The sequence below is a fragment of the Cervus elaphus genome, chromosome X, assembly GCF_910594005.1.
Source record: "Cervus elaphus chromosome X, mCerEla1.1, whole genome shotgun sequence".
Lineage (NCBI taxonomy): Eukaryota > Metazoa > Chordata > Mammalia > Artiodactyla > Cervidae > Cervus > Cervus elaphus.
Window position 1 is genome coordinate 99,995,619 of NC_057848.1, and position 18,425 is coordinate 100,014,043.

An 18,425-nucleotide genomic window follows, 5' to 3' on the forward strand; every position below is an offset into this window, starting at 1 on the left:
TATTTCTCTGATAATGAGCGATGTTGAACATCTTTCCATGTGTTTTTTTAGCCATCTGTATGTCTTCTTTGGAGAAATAACTGTGTAGTTCCTTGGGTCTACTGTGTAGTTCTTTTGGGTAAAATTTTTTTATTGGGTCGCTTATTTTTCTGGAATTGAGCTGCAGGAGCTGCTTGTATATTTTTGAGATTAATTCTTTGTCAGTTGCTTCATTTGCTATTATTTTCTCCCATTCTGAAGGCTGTCTTTTCACCTTGCTTATAGTTTCCTTGTTTGTGCAAAAACTTTTAAGTGTAATTAGGTCTCACTTGTTTATTTTTGCTTTTATTTCCATTACTCTGGGAGGTGGCTCATAGAGGATCCTGCTATGATTTATGTAACAGAGTGTTTTGCCTATGTTTACCTCTAAGAGTTTTGTAGTTTAGATCTGGTCTTACATTTATGTATTTAATCCATTTTGAGTTTATTTTTGTGGATGGTGTTAGAAAGTATTCAAGTTTCATTCTTTTACAAGTGGTTGACCAGTTTTTCCAGCACCACTTGTTAAAGAGATTGTCTTTTTTCCATTGTATATTCTTGCCTCCTTTGTCAAAGATAAGATGTCCATAGGTGTGTGGATTTATCTCTGGACTTTCTATTTTGCTCCATTGATCTATATTTCTGTCTTGGTGCCAGAACCATACTGTCTTGATGACAGTAGCTTTGCAGTATAGTCAGAAGTCAGGCAGGTTGATTCCTCCAGTTCCATTCTTCTTTCTAAAGATTGCTTTGACTATTTGAGGTTTTTTGTATTTCCATACAAATTGTGAAATTATTTGTTCTAGTTCTGTGAAAAATACCATTGGTAGCTTGATAGGGATTGCATTGAATCTATAGATTGCTTTGGGTAGTATACTCATTTTCACTATATTGATTCTTCCAATCCATGAACATGGTATATTTCTCCATCTATTTGTGTCATCTTTGATGTCTTTCATCAATGTTTTATAGTTTTCTATATACAGGTTTTTTTATTTCTTTAGGTAGATTTATTCCTAAATATTTTCTTTCTGTTGCATTGGTGAATGGAATTGTTTTCTTAATTTCTCTTTCTGTTTTCACATTGTTAGTGTATAGGAATACAATGGATTTCTGTGTGTTAATTTTATATCCTGTAATTTTACTATACTCTTTGGTTAGCTCTAGTAATTTTCTGGTGGTGTCTTTAGGGTTTTCTATGTAGAGGATCATGTCATCTGCAAACAGTGTGAGTTTTACTTCTTCTTTTCCATTCTGGATTCCTTTTATTTCTTTTTCTTCTCTGATTGCTGTGCCTAAATCTTCCAAAACTATGTTGAATAGTAGTGATGAGAGTGGTCTTCTTCCTGACTTTAAGGGAAACCCTTTCACTTTTTCACCATTGAGGATAATGTTTGCTGTGGGTTTATCATTTATGACTTATTATGTTGAGGTATGTTCTTTCTATGTCTGCTTTCTGGAGGGTTTTTATCATAAATGAATGCTTAATTTTGTCAAAGGCTTTCTCTGCATCTATTGAGATAATCATATGGCTTTTATAATTGTTGAATTCTGTTTGCTAGAATTTTGTTAAGGATTTTTGCATCTATGTTCATCAGTGATATTGGTCTGCAGTTTTCTTTTTTTGAGGCATCTTTTTCTGGTTTTGGTATTAGGGTGATGGTGGCCTCATAGAATGAGTTTGGAAGTTTACCTTCCTCTTCAAGTTTCTGGAAGAGTTTGAGTAGGATAGGTGTTGGGTCTTCTCTAAGTTTTTGGTAGAATTCAGCTGTGAAGCAATCTGGTCTTGGGCTTTTGTTTGTTGGAAGATTTCTGATTACAGTTTCGGTTTCTGTGCTTGTGATGTGTCTGTTAAGATTTTCTATTCCTTCCTGGTTCAGTTTTGGAAAGATATACTTTCTAAGAATTTGTCCATTTCTTCCAAGTTGTCCATTTTATTGGTATATAGTTGCTGATAGTAGTCTCTTATAATCGGGTGTATTTCTGTGTTGTCTTTGTGATTTCTCCATTTTCATTTCTAATTTTGTTGATTACATTCCTATCCCTTTGTTTCTTGATGAGTCTGGCTAATGTTTTGTCTATTTTATTTATCTTCTCAAAGAACCAGCTTTGATCTTTGTTGATTTTTACTATGGTCTCCTTTGTTCCTTTTAAATTTATTTCTGCCCTAATATTTATGATTTCTTTCCTTCTACTAACCCTGGGTTTCTTCATTCTTCTTTTTGTAGTTGCTCTAGGTGTAGAGTTAGGTAATTTCTTTGGTTTCTCTCCTGTTTCTTGAGGTAAGCTTGTATTGCTATGAACCTCCTCCTTAGCACTACTTTTACTGAATCCCAGATGTTTGGGGTTATTGTGTTTTCATTTTCATTAGTTTCTATGCATATTTTGATTTCTTCTGTGATTTGTTGGTTATTCAGAAGTGTGTTTTTTAGCCTCCATATATTTGTATTTTAATAGTTTTTTTTTTTTTTCCTGTAGTTGACATCTAATCTCACTGCTTTGTGATCACAAAAGATCCTTTAGATGATTTCAATTTTGTGAATTTACCATGGCTAAATGTATGGCCCCAGATGTGATCTATCCTGGAGAAGGTTCCGTGTGCACTTGAGAAAAAGGTGAAATTCATTGTTTATGGGTGAAATGTCCTATAGATATCAATTAGGTCTGACTGGTCCATTGTATCATTTAAAGTTTCTGTTTCCTTGCTAATTTTCTGTTTAGTTCATCTATCCATAAGTGTGAGTGGGGTATTAATGTCTCCCACTATTATTGTATTAATGCTAATTTCCCCTTTCATACTTGTTAGCATTTGCCTTACATATTGTGGTGCTCCTATGTTGGGTGCTTGTATATTTATAATTGTTATATCTTCTTCTTGGATTGATCCTTTTAAGATTATGTAGTGTCCTTCTTTGTCTCTTTTCACGGGCTTTATTTCAAAGTCTATTTTACCTGATATAAGTATTGCTACTCCTGCTTTCTTTTGGTTTCCATTTGTGTGAAATATCTTTTTCCAGCCCTTCACTTTCAGTCTGTATGTGTCCCTTTTGAGGTGGGTCTCTTGTGGACAACATATATAGGGGTCTTGTTTTTTTTAATCTATTCAGTCAGTCTTTGTCTTCTGGTTGGGGTATTCAACCCATTTACATCTAAGGTGATTATTGATAAGTATGAACCCATTGCCATTTACTTTGTTGTTTTGGGTTCAAGTTTATACGCCCTTTCTGTGTTTCCTGTCTGGAGAAGATCCTTTAGCATTTGTTGGAGAAATGATTTGGGGGTGCTGAATTCTCTCAGCTTTTGTTTGTCTGTAAAGCTTTTGATTTCTCCTTCATATTTGAATGAGATCCTTGCTGGGAACACTAATCTGGCTTGTAGGTTCTTCTCTTTCAACCCTTCAAGTATGTCCTGCCATTCCGTTCTGGCCTGAAGAGTTTCTATTGAAAGATCAGCTATTATCCTTATGGGAATCCCCTTGTGTGTTACTTGTTGTTTTTCCCTTGCTGCTTTTAATATTTGTTCTTTGTGTTTGATCTTCGCTAATTTGATTAATATGTGTCTTGGGGTGTTTTTCCTTTGATTTATCCTGTTTGGGACTCTCTGGGTTTCTTCGACTTGGGTGACTATTTCCTTTCCCATTTTAGGGAGGTTTTTATCTATTATCTCACGTATTTTCTCACTGCCTTTCTTTTTGTCTTCTTATTCTTGGACTCCTGTGATTCGAATGTTGGGGCATTTGACATTGTTCCAGAGGTTTCTAAGGTTGTCCTCATTTCTTTTAATTCTTTTTTCTTTTTTCTCTCTGCTTCATTTATTTCCACCATTCTATCTTTCACCTCACTTATCCTATCTTCTGCCTCAGTTATTCTACTGTTGGTTCCCTCCAGAGTGCTTTTGATCTCACTTTTTGTATTATTCATTATTGATTGACTCTTTTATTTCTTCTAGCTCATTGTTAAATTTTTCTTGTATCTTCTCAATCTTTGTTTCCAGATTATTTATCTGTAACTCCATTTTGTTTTCAAGATTTTGGATCATTTTTATTATCATTATTCTGAATTCTTTTTCGGGTAGACTCCCTATCTGCTCCTCTTTTGTTTGGTTTGGTGGGCATTTATCATGTTCGTTTACCTGCTGAATATTTCTCTGCCTTTTCATTTTGTTTAGATTGCTGTGTTTCATGTGGCCTTTCTGTATCCTGGAAGTTTATAGTTCCTCTTTATTGTGGAGGTTCTTTCCTGTGGATGGGGTTGGATGAGTGGTTTTCAAGGTTTCCTGTTTAGGGAAGCTTGTGTCAGTGTCCTGATGGGTGGAGCTGGATCTCTTCTCTCTGTAGTGCAATGAAGTGTCCAGTAGTGAGTTCTGAGGTATCGATGGGTTTGGTGTGACTTTTGGTCACCTGTATTTTAAGGCTTGGGTTATGTTCCTGCGTTGTTGGAGAATTAGCTTGATATATCTTGATCTGAAACTTGTTTGCTCTTGGGTGGAGCTTGGTTTCAGTGTAGGTATGGAGACTTTTGGATGAGCTCTTTTTGATTAATGTTCCCCACAGTCAGGCATTTTCTGATGTTCTCAAGCTTTGGATTTAATCCTCCTGCCTCTGGCTTTAAGTCTTATTCTTACAGTAGCCTCAAGACTTCTCCATCCATACAGTGCCAGTGATAGAACATCTAAGTTAATGGTGAAAGGATTCTCTGCAGTGAGGGACACCTAGAGAGGTTCATAGAGTTACATGGAGAAAAGAAGTGGGAGGAGGGAGTTAGGGGTGACCAGGAATAGAAGAGAGGGAATCAAAAGAGGAGAGAGCAATCTAGCCAGTAATCAAGTCCCTGTTTGCTCTCCAGAGTCTGGAACACTCTGAGAAGTTCATGGAGTTCCATAGAGAAGAGAAGAGGGAGGAAGGAGACAGAGGTGACCAGGAGGAGAGAAGGGGGAGTCAAAATGAGAAAGACCAATCTAGCCAGTAATCAGTTCCCTAAATGTTCTCCACAGCCCAGAACACCCAAAGAGAGTCACGGAATTAAGTAGAGAAGAGAAGGGGAGGGAAGAGATAGAGGTTACCTGGGGGAGAAAAAGGAGAGTCAAAAGGGGAGAGAGAAATCAAACCAGTAATCACACTCCTACATAAAAATGGGTACTGAAAATTGGATTATTATTTTTTTTTTGAAAATTGGATTCTTAAATGTACAAAATTGATAATTGATAACAAATACCAAAAAACAAAGATTAAAAATCTAGAGTAGAGGTTAAACTCTCAAAAATACAATATTTAAAAAAAAGAAGCAAATTCACAAAAATAAAAAAATATGCATATGAAATTTGCTTTAAAAATAGGGCATTTTTTTGCAAGGTAATAGTAAATTATTGAAGTGAAAATTAAAGGAGTAATAAAGAAATTAAAAGCAAAAAATTAAAAAATGATAATAGTAAAATATATCTAGGAATTTCTCCTGAGCTGTTGAGGGCAGTGTTGGGTCAGTTCAGTTTCAGATAGTTCCTTGTTCCAGCTTATACTTCTTCTCAAGGTCTATAGGCCCCTTCCAATGTAGTCAGTGCTAAGAACAGGTTTTACTCTGTTGCAACTGTCACTTCCAAAGTGGTTCCTTCTTCATTGTTTATTTTGGCTTCCTCTGTTTTCAAGTCTCTTCAGTGTCTAATTTCCGCCCTGACACAAGATGGCAAAGGTGGTAATTTATTTAGGCTCGCTTGTTCAGTTGTGCTGCGGGGAGGGAGGAACACTGCAAACAAATATCACTGGCGTGTGTGGGGAGTGCTCGCAGTGTCTGGGCCACACTGGGTTTGCCCCCGCTCACGACCTGTGTGCTTTCCCAGTCTATACTGCTCAGGCTCCAGGTTGCTCTGCCGGGGAAATGCCTAAAGCAGGCCCTGGGTTGCATGAACTTCCCAGGTCTAAGCCACCCAAGTTCAGGTTCTTGGTATGCCACAAAGGCACAGACTTGGTTGGGCCTGCGTTTTGTGCTCTTCCCAGGTCCGAGCAGCTAAGGCGACCAGTGGCGAGCACACACTCCCCAGGTAAATTGTTCGTCTTATCACCTCCCACATCCCAGCTGCTCAGTTTCCTGGGTACACAGTGGGAGTGCCATCTTAGGTGTGCCATGTGTCTCCTCTGGGGAGCTGATCTTTGGCTGCGACCCTCCTGGCGGATGTCAACCATCCAGGATCCCAGGAAGACTTGGTTAGCAACTGGGAGCCTGCTCGCAGTTTGGTAGAAGATGCCGTCTCTGGGGCCGAGTTTGCCCTTCGCCTTCTGGCTCTGGCCTTCACCAGCCTGTCTCTCTCCCTCTGGTGGGGGATGAGCCTGTCCACTGCCAGTCCACTGCTGACTAGCTCTCCTCTAGTATTCACTCAATCCTTTGTTCTGTGAGTGGGCCCAGCAGTGCCTTAGGCTAGAGCATTTCACGGGAAAGTTCTCTCTGTTTCTTTTTGTTCTGTTTGTTCCTCTGTCTCTGGCTATCCAACATTTTGGGTTGCTATCTCACGTTAGCTCCCTCAGATTTTCCTCAGGGCATTCAGGCCCGGTCCTTACCCCAAACAATGCAGCCCGTGCCTCCCTGTTCAGCCCCCACTTGCTGGTGAGGGATGTGAGTGTCTGGGCTACTTCTCCACTGGGAGTTGCAGTTAGGCACATAATCTATGGGTTTTATTTATTTATTTTTCCTCCCAGTTATGTTGCCCTCTAAGATTCCGAAACTCCACACAGACCTGCCCATGAGTGGGTTTCCTGGTGTTTGGAAACTTCTCCTCTTTTAAGACTCCCTCCTTGGGTCAGGTCTCCGTCTCTAACTCTTTTGTCTCTCTTTTTATCCTTTATATATTTTCCTACCTCCTTTTGAAGACAATGGGCTGTCTTTCTGGGTGCCTGGTGTCCTCTGCCAGCATTCAGAAGTTGCTTTGTGGAATTTGTTCAGTGTTCAAATGATCTTTCAATGAATTTGTGGGGGAGAAAGTGGTCTCCCTGTCTTATCCCTCCACTGTCTTCACACTCCTCTCATTGTGGTTTTGATTTGCATTTCTCTGATAATAAGTGATGTTGAGCATCTTTTCATGTGTTTATTAGCCATCTATACGTCTTCTTTGGTGAAATGTCTGTTTAGTTCTTTGGCCCATTTTCTGATTGGGTCATTTATTTTTCTGGTATTGAGCTGCTTGAGATTTTTTTTGAGATTAATTCTTTGTCAGTTGTTTCATTTTCTATTATTTTCTTCCATTCTGAAGGCTGCCTTTTCACCTTACTTATACTTTCCTTAGTGGTGCAAAAGCTTTTAAGTTTAATTAGGCCCCATTTGTTTATTTTTGTTTTTATTTCCATTATTCTGGGAGATGGATCATAGAGGATCTTGCTGTGATTTATGGCTGAGTGTTCTGCCTATGTTTTCCTATATAAACTCTAGGAGTTTTATAGTTTCTGGTCTTACATTTAGATCTTTAATCCATTTTGCATTTATTTTTGTGTATGGTGTTAGAAAGTGTTCTAGTTTCCTTCTTTTACAGATGGTCATCCAGTTTTCCCAGCACCACTTGTTAAAGAGATTGTCTTTTCTCCATTGTATATTTTTGCCTCCTTTGTCAAAGAAATCAAAGCCCTGGTCCATATGAAACCTTGAGTGCTTCCTACAGTCATCTTGGAGAATAATTGACAAAACTTAGTGGAAATGCAGGGAAGATTTTAATAAGAAAAATTAGCTACATCTTGTTTTGTGAAATTCAGTGACTGATGTTTATCTCACTACTTCCACTCTAACCATTAACTTAGGAAAACCTTAAAAGGCCACATAAATAGCTGCTTATAATCTAGAAAGTGTTTAACAGGCTTGCAAATCACAGCTCCAAGAAGAAAATGTATGTAATATTAAATTATCTTAAAGCTATTTATGTTTTAAAACATTGCATAAATACTAAGGAAGAGGAATAGTTTCAGGAGAAATTAGAGGTCTGCATACCAAAAGATGCTTCCTGACTTTTGCAAATATGAATTGTTTTTAAAATGCTTCTTGTGAACTGTGAGTGTAGCTCAGATAGACTTGTGCCTTCAAAGGAGACACTGATAATGAAGATAGATATCTCTTGTATTCAAAAACACTTCCTGACCAGTACTTTACTAACACTGTTGTTCTGACAATAAATACTAGGAAAATATAATGTTTAGAATTAGTCAAATGTATTATGGCAGGAACAAGTGGAATTTTATTATAATGCTTACTTATAACTTAGATTACTGTAGAAGGCCTTTAAATAAAGAATTTAGCTTGAATCATTTGCAGACCATTCACTTGATATTAAATGATCTGAAAAGGAAGCCGTTTTATTAGGGCAAATAAGTTCTAAATTGAGTTGATATAACTGATGCAGTAAACATATCCATAGATTGAACATGGTTAATACAACTTTATCCTCTCAATTGTAAAAGGAATGCCCACGGAATTAACTAATTTTAATATATTTTATGCAGCTTTTTGAGCAAATGATGTTAAAGTTCCTGCTATTCTCTTTGAGACAGGTTCTCCAGTTGCAGAGGATGCTCATAGCTTATTTTCAAGCTATTTGGCCAGAGAGCTGGCTAATAATTTTTAATCATGTTTTTGATATAATAATTTACATATAATAAAATTCACCTTTTCATACATTAATTTTGACATTGCACACAATTGTGTAAGCATGATCACAATTTGTTATTCATCTGGTGATGAAAATTTGTGTTACATCTAGTTTGGGGCTATTATGGATAAAGCTGCTATGAATATTCATGTATGCCTTTTTGTAGACATGCATTTTCATGTCCCTTGGGTAAATACTTAAGAGTAAGATTGCTGAGTCAGATGGTAAGAAAGGCTATGTTTAAGAAACTGCAAGACATTTCCCAAAGTGGCTGTATGGCTTTACCCTCCCACCAACAAAACATGAGACTTTTAATTGCTCCACATTCTTCTCATAAGCACTTCTATTGTCAGTCTCTTTAACCTAATCTATTGTAGTATGTTCATAGGAATACCAGACCACCTTACCTGCCTCCTGAGAAACCTGTATGCAGGTAAAGATGCAATAGTTTATATAACAGAAAGTGGAACAATGGACTGGTTCAAAATTAGGAAAGCAGTATGTCAAGGATGTAATTATCATTCTGCTTATTTAACTCATATGCAGACTATATCATGCAAAATACAGGGCTGGATGAAGCACAACTGGAGTCAAGATTGCCAGGAGAAATAGTAATACCCTCACATGTGCAGATGACACCACCCTAATGGCAGAAAGCAAAGAGGAACTAAAGAGTCTCTTGATGAAGGTGAAAAAAGAGAGTGGAAAACCTGGCTTAAAACTCAACACTCAAAAAACTAAGATTATGGCACCTGGTCCCATCACTTCATGGCAAATAGATGGGGAAACAAGGGAAACAGTAACAGACTATTTTCTTGCGCTCGAAAATCACTTACGATGGTGACTAAAGCCATGAAAATAAAAATGCTTGCTCCTTAGAAGAAAAGTTATAAGAATCCTAGACAAGGTATTAAAAAGCAGAGGCATCACTTTGCCAATGAAGGTCCGTCTAGTCAAAGCTATAGTTTTTTCAGTAGTCATGGATGGATGTGATAGTTGTACCATAAAGAAGAATGCTGAAGAATTCATGCTTTTGAACTGTGATGCTGGAGAAGACTCTTGAGAGTCCCTTGGAGAGCAAGGAGATAAAACCAGTCAATCCTAAAGGAAATCAATCCTGAATATTCATTGGAAGGACTGATGCTTAAGCTGAAGCTCCAATACTTTGGCCTGATGCTGGGAGATCATGATGCTGGGCAAGATTGAAGGCAAGAGGAAAAGGGGATGACAGAGGATGAGGTAGTTGGGTAGCATCCCTGACTCAAAGGATATGATTTTGAGCAAACTCCAGGAGATGATGAAGGACAGGGAAGCCTGGCATGCTGCAGTCCATGGGGTCACAACAAGTCAGACAAGACTGAGTGACTGAACATCAACAACAACAGTATGTTGGTGGTGGCATCTCTTTGTTATTTTAATTTACATTTCCTTTATGGCAAACAATATCAAGCGTTTTCAAGTGTTTATTGGTCACTCTCATATCTTCTTTGATAAATTGCATGTTCAAATATTTCACCTGCTTCTTATTCTATTGGTGGGCCTATATTTGTGCTATAAGAGCTCTTTATGCATCCTGAATGCAAATCCTTTATTGTATATGTGATTTATAATTTTTTTCTTCTAATATGTAGCTTGTATTTTCATTTTCTTAACAGTGTCTTTTGAAAAGCAATGATGTGGGTTTTCTCTTTTTTAAATGAATTCTTTTAAGTTTCATGACTTTCGTGTCTTATTGAAAAATTTTTGCCTAACCCAAGGACATAGAGAGTTTTTCCTCAGTTTTCCTCTAGAAGTTTTATAGTTTTTGGTTTTATGTTTAGGTCTGTGATCCAATTCTTATTAAATTTTGTATATTATGTGAGTTAAGGTTTGATAATCTTTTTTGGAGGAGGTATGGATTTACAAGTTTTCAACCACTCTTTTTTGAAATGTTGAAAGACTATTCTATGTGCATTGAATTACCTCAGCATCATCATCAAAAGTCACCCAAAAGTGTATGTGTGTGTACATATATATACATATATGATGCAATATATAATATATATTTCTGAACTCTCTATTATGTCCATTGATCTATATGTCCACACTTTCACCAGTGTCACATGTTTTTAACTTCTGTAGCTTAAATAGTAAATCTATATGTAACAATTCCATGGCCATTATCTTATTTGACCCTTATAACCCTCAAGTTAGAATTGCCAAAGATTACTAGTATTATATCCATTTTATTGACGAGTATATACAATCACAGGTTAATTGTCCTGCACAAGTTTACACAATTATCAGTAGATCTGGCACTAAAATCCTCCCAAACCTAGTTTATTGTTATTTTCCTACACAGCTAGGAAAAATAGTGAAGAGAGACTGAGTTTCAAATCATTGTAAATTTGGAGATATTTTCTGAATAACAGACTCTTACATAAGCGGGGGGGGGGGCTCAGCAAACTATTTGATAGTCTTATGAAAAATTTCAGTCCCTCTTTGTTACAAAATAATAATCTTTTTAGTTCTCAGTGCTTGACTTTGTGAATGATACGTTCAGCATTACTGCATCTGCTATTGCTCTTTACTTGGGGTAAATTGGGCTCTGTATATTCTTAATCCTAATCTGAATGCTAATTATGTTTAATGTAGGATGACTCTTTCCAAGAAGGGAAATGTTTCTTGATTTTTCTCTTACGGGAATTTATTTGATTAGATTTCTGACCTTGCAGATTACTTTCTGTTGGTGATTTGCTTAAAAGGCAGTCTTTGAGTAATAGGATAATTTACTTCTGTGCTTTAGAATCCTTTATGTTAAAATTTTATCTATTTATCGTCCCTCTAATTTGATTTATTTTTAAAAGTTTTATTGTGCATCAAACATGTGTAATCTTAGGTTTGCACAGAGTAATTTCTTATTTGATGCTTTCTCCTTCAGAATGAAGAAGTCAGATTCATTGAAAATGAGTTAGAGATTCAGAAGCAAAAAAATTTTAAACTTCAGACATTTGTAAGAAGCTTGATACTAGCTATAAAAGCTGACAATAAGGAACAACAACAGGTAAGCAACAGAAGAGAATAGTAAATTGTAACATATAATGTTGAAAAGTGGCAAGTCACACTTGGATTCTTCAAATATATTTTTTTTCATTTTTATACCTCATTCCTGCTTGTCATCAAGGAAGGATTTGTTACCTCCTGACTTGTTAGTATAGCTTTCTTGGGAATAAATACTCAGATTTTGTGTGCTGCTTTAGTGGAAAATCAAAATGATTAACATACTTTGTTAATTCCAAGCCAGTATTAAGTAGGGAAAACATTTTAAATTTTTAAAATATAATTATTGGTTCTATTCTCTATCTTGTACATATTATTTCATTTAATTAAATTAAAAGAAATTCTCAAAACAGTTGTAAAGATGGGGTTACACTAACTGGAGAGGCACATATTTTGGGACCTTCTATGAATGAAAGAAGTGAGGCATTTGCCTCTCTTCTGGATTTCAGTTAGCCTTCCAACCCCTACTAAAGTTCACAGGTGTTTGAATACCTTCTATCCCATGATATGTTGCACATCACTAAAAAAATCGAAATTACTTTGTGAAATTCTTTGTAACCACAGTGCAGCATTTACTTTTCCCAATTTAACTATAGTGTTTGATTCCACTACCCCAAAGATGAGGAGAAATGTCTTGTTTGTCACTGTGGAGTTTTTTTTTTTTTTTTTTTTTTTTGAAAATTCTTCCCAAATTACATTTTCTGCCTCACTTTTTCTGTTAAAATTTGTGTAATAATTTATTAATCTTGCTAAAAAAGAATAGGTTAGTGTCACTCAGTCGTGTCTGACTCTTTGCAACCCCATGAACTGTAGCTTGCCAGGCTCCTCTCTCCTTGGGATTTCCCAGGCAAGAATATTGGAATGGGGTGCCATTTCCTACTCCAAGGGATTTTCCCAACCCAGGGATCAAACCCTGGTCTTCTGCATTGCAGGCAGATTCTTTACCATCTGAGCCACCAGGGTAGCCTTAAAAAAAAAAAAGGAATATAAAATTATGTTAAATGTTATATTTAATACTAAATATGTTATATTTAATACTAAATGATACCAAATATGCCTCTGAGTTGTGCACTACCATGTTGATTACTGATTATCAGAGAAATTCAATGTAAGTAGTATATTACACAGGTAAGCCTTAATTAGGAAGCAGTCTCAGTGGTTTTTATTCAGCTAGAGTACAAGCATTTATTCCTTATATCCAAGCAAGATGTATGTAGCCTATTCCAGTCATCTCCAAGAAAAAAGATTAGTCTTAGCATCCCACAATTCTCCTGTTTTTAATAAGGAAAACGTCTTTATATATTTCATCAAAGTACTGAACCACAAAATTTAAGCTGTAATTTACTCATGAGGCTTAATCCAGCATGTATATTATGTGTCCAATTTCATGAATTGTGCTTCCCCCATGCTGTACATACGCAGACATCCCAGGATGGTAGTTACCAGTCATCTTTGCCAGTTTTATTTAAACATTTTGGTTTATTATGTGAGCTAAGCATATTCCATGGCATATTGAAAATGTGTTTGTTTTTTAGGAACCTAAAATAAGGATTTTAAATGAATAAGATGATAGTCTTGAACATGGTCCCCAAAGAATTGTAATTTCTAATTACATTAATATTTAAAAAAGCAAAAGTAGAATTAGGTTCAATATGGGAGTAATTTGGAGTGTGGTCCTAGCCCCAAAAGTCATGCATGGTTTGTATTTCAGAGTTATGGGGTAAGCTTATTCACAATTGTCTATGACTTTTTATATCTAGGGATAGCACACAAGCTGCATTTTATTTTCTAATTCTAATCTGGCTTTATTCTTCCCCCAAAACCACTAAAAAAATAAGAAAATTACCTATTGTACATTTTACCTTTGCCATTTTCCTCTACTTTTCCTCTGAAAAAAAAGGCTGATGAACTAAGATATGCAGAAAACATTGGCTGAAGGGAAGAAAGAGATAGTTATACAAAAATTGTACTGAAAATCATAGCCTATATAATCAACATCCAGGTAGAAAATACTGATTTTTGTAGTTGAGATTGAGTATAATGGATCTCCAAATATGGTCTAAAAATATAAAAGATATCAACACAAAAGTTACCCAAGTCATCTCTTAAATTGCTGATCTTAACTCTATGAAATGCTTAAAGGTTTATTTCTGGAAGGACTTGATTTTTATTCTGCCCAATAAAAGAGAATCATTGTGTCATTGGTTTCTCAATTAAAAATCCTGTTTTTCTGTTAATCTTGATTTGGGTAAGTTGAGTGAGATGAGTGCTCCACAGAATATTTTGCCCCCATGAAGCAGCCCAGGATTTGAAAATATATGATAATGTCTGACTGAATATTAGCTTATCCAAACCAATAGCCATTTTAAAATAAAAATAATGTTGTCAACACTGTACTAAGTCATTAGTTATGATCTTTCTTCCCTTGACAAATCACTATGTGATTCTATTCTATTGGGAAATGCTATAATCTTTTGGGAAGAATGGCAGTAGGTCACACTCTGACAGGTAGAGAACTTGGAGTGAAGCAAGTTCATTGTGTTCACTTTAGTCTATGAAAAAGACAGTTCTAGCAACTGACAGAATCTGAAGATTTGTTCAGGGTGCCAGTGTTGCAATCCAGAAAGATATCGAAAAGAAATATTTTTAAATGGACCTCATGCATTAGTAGTGCCTCGTTCTGCCCCAGATATTAAAGTTTCCCTATTTCATACTGTACTGATTTTAGACAGGCAACTACATTAAATGCAATGACAAAGAAATACATAGTAGTGCTTCTTTGATTTGAAGGTCTCCCCACTATAATTTAAATGTCGTTAAGTCTGCTCACCTACATGACTCTCCAGTACTCTAAGTTTTGTTCATTGGAACACTTTGCCCTCTTTAATATGGCTTCTTTGCACTTGCAAAGTGAAATAAATCCAGTGATGTATTTCTCATAAACTATAATAAACCATTGTCAGCAAAGACTTTGTTGTACTATACTGGGTTAGTGGTAAACAACTGACCTAGAAGAAAATGGTTCTGTGCCCTATTACTGCAACCTAGAAACCTTAGAAAGCATGTAGTACCTTTAGGTGACTGCCTTGTAAACAGTACTCTCAGTTTCACCAAGAAGTTCATGAACCATTTAATAGCAGAAAATAAATAAATTTTTGTACAGACTGGAGTTAACCTTTCCTTTTGCAGCCTGACAGAAAGTTCTAATCTTTCCTCTTTGCTCTAAAACAAACAACAACAACAACACAAAAAAAAAAACTATAGGATTTATAACTGTAACTTCTTTTAATAAAGAGAATAGGAGAGTATTGTCTTATTTCAACAGTGGATTTCATGTGTTCTCTAACATGCCCTGTCTTTCTGTTCATTATTTGGGTAGAGGCAAGCCTGCAATTGATCTTTTTTTAACTATTGTACCCAAAGCTAACACTGCAACTAATGTTGTCTAAAAATTGCTGAGATACGTTACATTATTTTAGTATGGGGTGCAGCAAATCATTCATATAGTTTGCTGTTTCTGATGGTCAAATGGGCATTAGCACTACCAGCCAGATAAAACCTGATTAATTATTTATTTCTTTAGTATGAATGCATGTTCTGCAACTCCAGATGGAACAATTACACCATGGCAAAACTTAGTTCATGGCTCTTGCCTTATCCTAATTACTGCAGAAGAGAGATGAGCAGTCCTCTACAAACATCATTACATGGCCAAATTCACTGGTTCAGCAGAGCCTTTGTGAATGCTTGGCCATCTGTATATATGACCATAGCCTAAGGAAAGAAAAAAAAAAGTCACTTGGACCTTTAAAATGCTAAAATTTTGTCTAAAATAGAATAGCTGAACTTTTCCCCTAATTGCTTAATTATTTCTCCCACTGAAGTACAAAATAGTCTTGTGAACTGTATTTTAGTGCAGAGAGCATAACCGGGCAGGGGTATTTTAATAAGGAATACAGTTTTAAAGTCCTTTAGCAGTGATCACTGAACACTCAAAACTGGTATGAAAATCATTTATCTCAGACATTTCAGAGCATTTGGTTCAGAGTAGTTGCTCATTTCTCTCCTTATTCCCTGTTCGTCCAAGGTTGCACTCTACATAATCCACACTCTCAAGATCTAGTATTTTATTACTTCCTTAATAGTATATGAAGAATTTTTCTCTTAGATAAGATGTTGTATAAGGTTCTGAGAGAGAAATGCTCCTTTCTTTAAATCTGTAAATCAATGTGAAAGGACCACAACTATAAAGTTGGAAAAATATGTCCAAATACTAATTCAAAACAATTGATTTTTCTGACTCAGGCATTGCTGTCAGATTTACCTCCTGAATTAGAAGAGATGGATTTCAATCATGCCTCGCCGGAGCCTGATGATACCTCATTCAGTGTGTCTTCTTTATCAGAGAAAAATGCCTCAGACAGTTTGTGATTGGGGTGGGGGAGGGATATATGATACAGCCTTTTGGCTATCCAACAGGTATGCATTTCAAGATAGTTGCATTGTGCTGCCCCGAAATTCTTTAGTTGGAAAAATATATTGCTGAAACAATGTATTCTGTGAAGGATGAATGAGATATAATGGCTGTGGTGCAAAATGGCACAGATGGTACAGAAAAAAAGTATGTAAAATTTAAAAGCATTGTTTGAGAGTTTTTTCCCAAACTGATGGAACTCTGGAGGAAAATGTATTTAATTTTGAGCAGTTTAGCTATGAAATGCATAATGCCTAATTACTGAAAGGTCTTTTTTTGTTTGTTTGTTTTATAGATGAATATTAGTTTTAGTAATAGTTTTGACAAGAGACACAAAAAGATATTTCAACACAGCTTATCAAGTTACTGAAGCTTGACTAGTCGTGTTTTTGTAACCATTACATCTTTCTTCCTCTCTCCTTTTCCTGTCATCCAGATACACTTTTACTCAGGAAAGTAGACTGAAAATTGAAAACAAAACATTAAAAAGGTTTTAACCTAGATAAATCTTGGGGTTCATTTTTAAACTCCTGTGAGAATTTGACGTAAGCTAATGATTGAAAATTGAAGTGATTGCTAGTATATAATTGCAAAATATTGATATTCTTCTATTATTAACCCAAATATTTGGGGGGAGGAGGAAGAGCATTCTGGAAAAGTAATTTAATCAACATGAAGTCAAATAAATTGTTAAGTGTATAGAAACAAAATGTTGTAAAAGATTCATCTTAATGGGAACTCTTTCTTGCTGCAAGTGACAAATATTAATAAGATTCACATTCTACTACTAAATTTGTATAACTAAGTTAGATGAAATGTTGCACAAGTATTATAAGTTTATCACCATCATCATAATATTTTTTTCAGTTCTTAGATTTTATGAAATGGAAAGTCAAGGTAAGCCACTGAGTTTCCCTTTCTTTAATCTAGTCACTGAGCTTTGCCACTAAATTTACCTCATTTCCATATGAGGCTTGTACAGAGTTATCAGCCAAGGATAATACCCAAAAGAATTATACCACTTTGGTTGTAAATCACAGTTCTCTGAATTTCCTGAATACTATTCTATGAGTACACTCCTAAAACGAGCATGCTACCCAGTTGTTCTATTAGTAGGTACCAGATGGCACCACACAATTTTTTGCAGACCTTCCCTTCCAGGGTACCAGACAGCATTACCAAGGCCCATAGAAGGGAAAATGCTAGTTTCTCCCCGTGCACACAGTATCACATATTTGTGAGTTGGCAGTGTAGAACTGTATGATATGGTTAAATTACTATCTATACCTAAAAGATTAATGAAATAGCTAGATGGTGCTTTTGGCCATCAAGTTTCTATGTCAGATATTTTTGTAATTTGTAAGTAAAGCCAATTTTGATCTTGGAATTCACAGATGCCAACTTATGAATACAGAAAGGCAGTCATAGATGTCTTTGACCTTGAAATACCCCTCCCCCACACACAAATAACTAAGGTTCATTGATAATCTTTCACTTTGTCAGCTATTTGTTTGATTTAATATCGCTGCCATTCTACTATTATGGTTCTTTGTTAGCAGAAATATTTCAGTTGTTAGGTATGCTCCCTTTTAGCTGAGAGCCATATAGTTCTTTTTAAACAATGTTTAGTATACCTTGTTGACAAGTCAAATTCCATTCAGAGAAAAGAGGGCTGAGTAATGGAACCTGGGATACTAAGTTTAAATTTATCAGTCACACTAATTCCCCTATGAGATAAAAAGTTCCTACTATATACAGCAAACTTAGAAACCATGTCTTAAGGCAACATGGACAAATTCAAGGCCTTCAAGTCTCTCTTAGGACTTTTTATTAGTTGTTGAGGTTATCTTTAGACTGATTTTTCCTGCTTCAATTTAAACCCCTTATTATTTAGTTCTTGCTATGAAGTAAAAAGAGGTGATTCTCTCATACATCTTTCAAGTCTGTGGATTAAACTTGTCACACCTCAGCAACTAGTCAATAAATCAAAAAAAATATTTATTGAACTCCTCCAATAGGGACATTGGATTTCTACTCCTCAGCAAGCTGTAAACTTCAGAATAAATTGCTTATTTTCACTTTTTTAGGAATATAAATAAAAATTATGGAAGTTGAAATTTTAATAGATTCAAAGATTTTTGCTAGGTATGATTCCTGGAAGGAATCCTAATCTACAACTTTGAGAGGAAGTGTAGATGATTCCATTGTCCCTGTTTAAAGTTATATTAAAAAAGAAACTGCATAAATCATAACAGTACACTTAGGAATCCTTTTGTAT

The 18,425-nt window shown here is 35.8% G+C and overlaps 1 protein-coding gene across 1 annotated transcript in view; it reads left to right on the forward strand.

The window, feature by feature from the left end:
* HDX (highly divergent homeobox) overlaps positions 1-16,646 on the forward strand; it is a 210,798-nt gene extending 194,152 nt beyond the window's left edge. The window contains exons 9-10 of the mRNA XM_043897524.1: positions 11,555-11,677; positions 15,979-16,646. Of these exons, the coding sequence (XP_043753459.1) occupies positions 11,555-11,677; positions 15,979-16,104 (249 nt within the window). The 3' untranslated portion in view covers positions 16,105-16,646. The remainder of the gene's footprint in view (positions 1-11,554; positions 11,678-15,978) is intronic.
* The last annotated feature ends 1,779 nt before the right edge of the window (positions 16,647-18,425 follow it).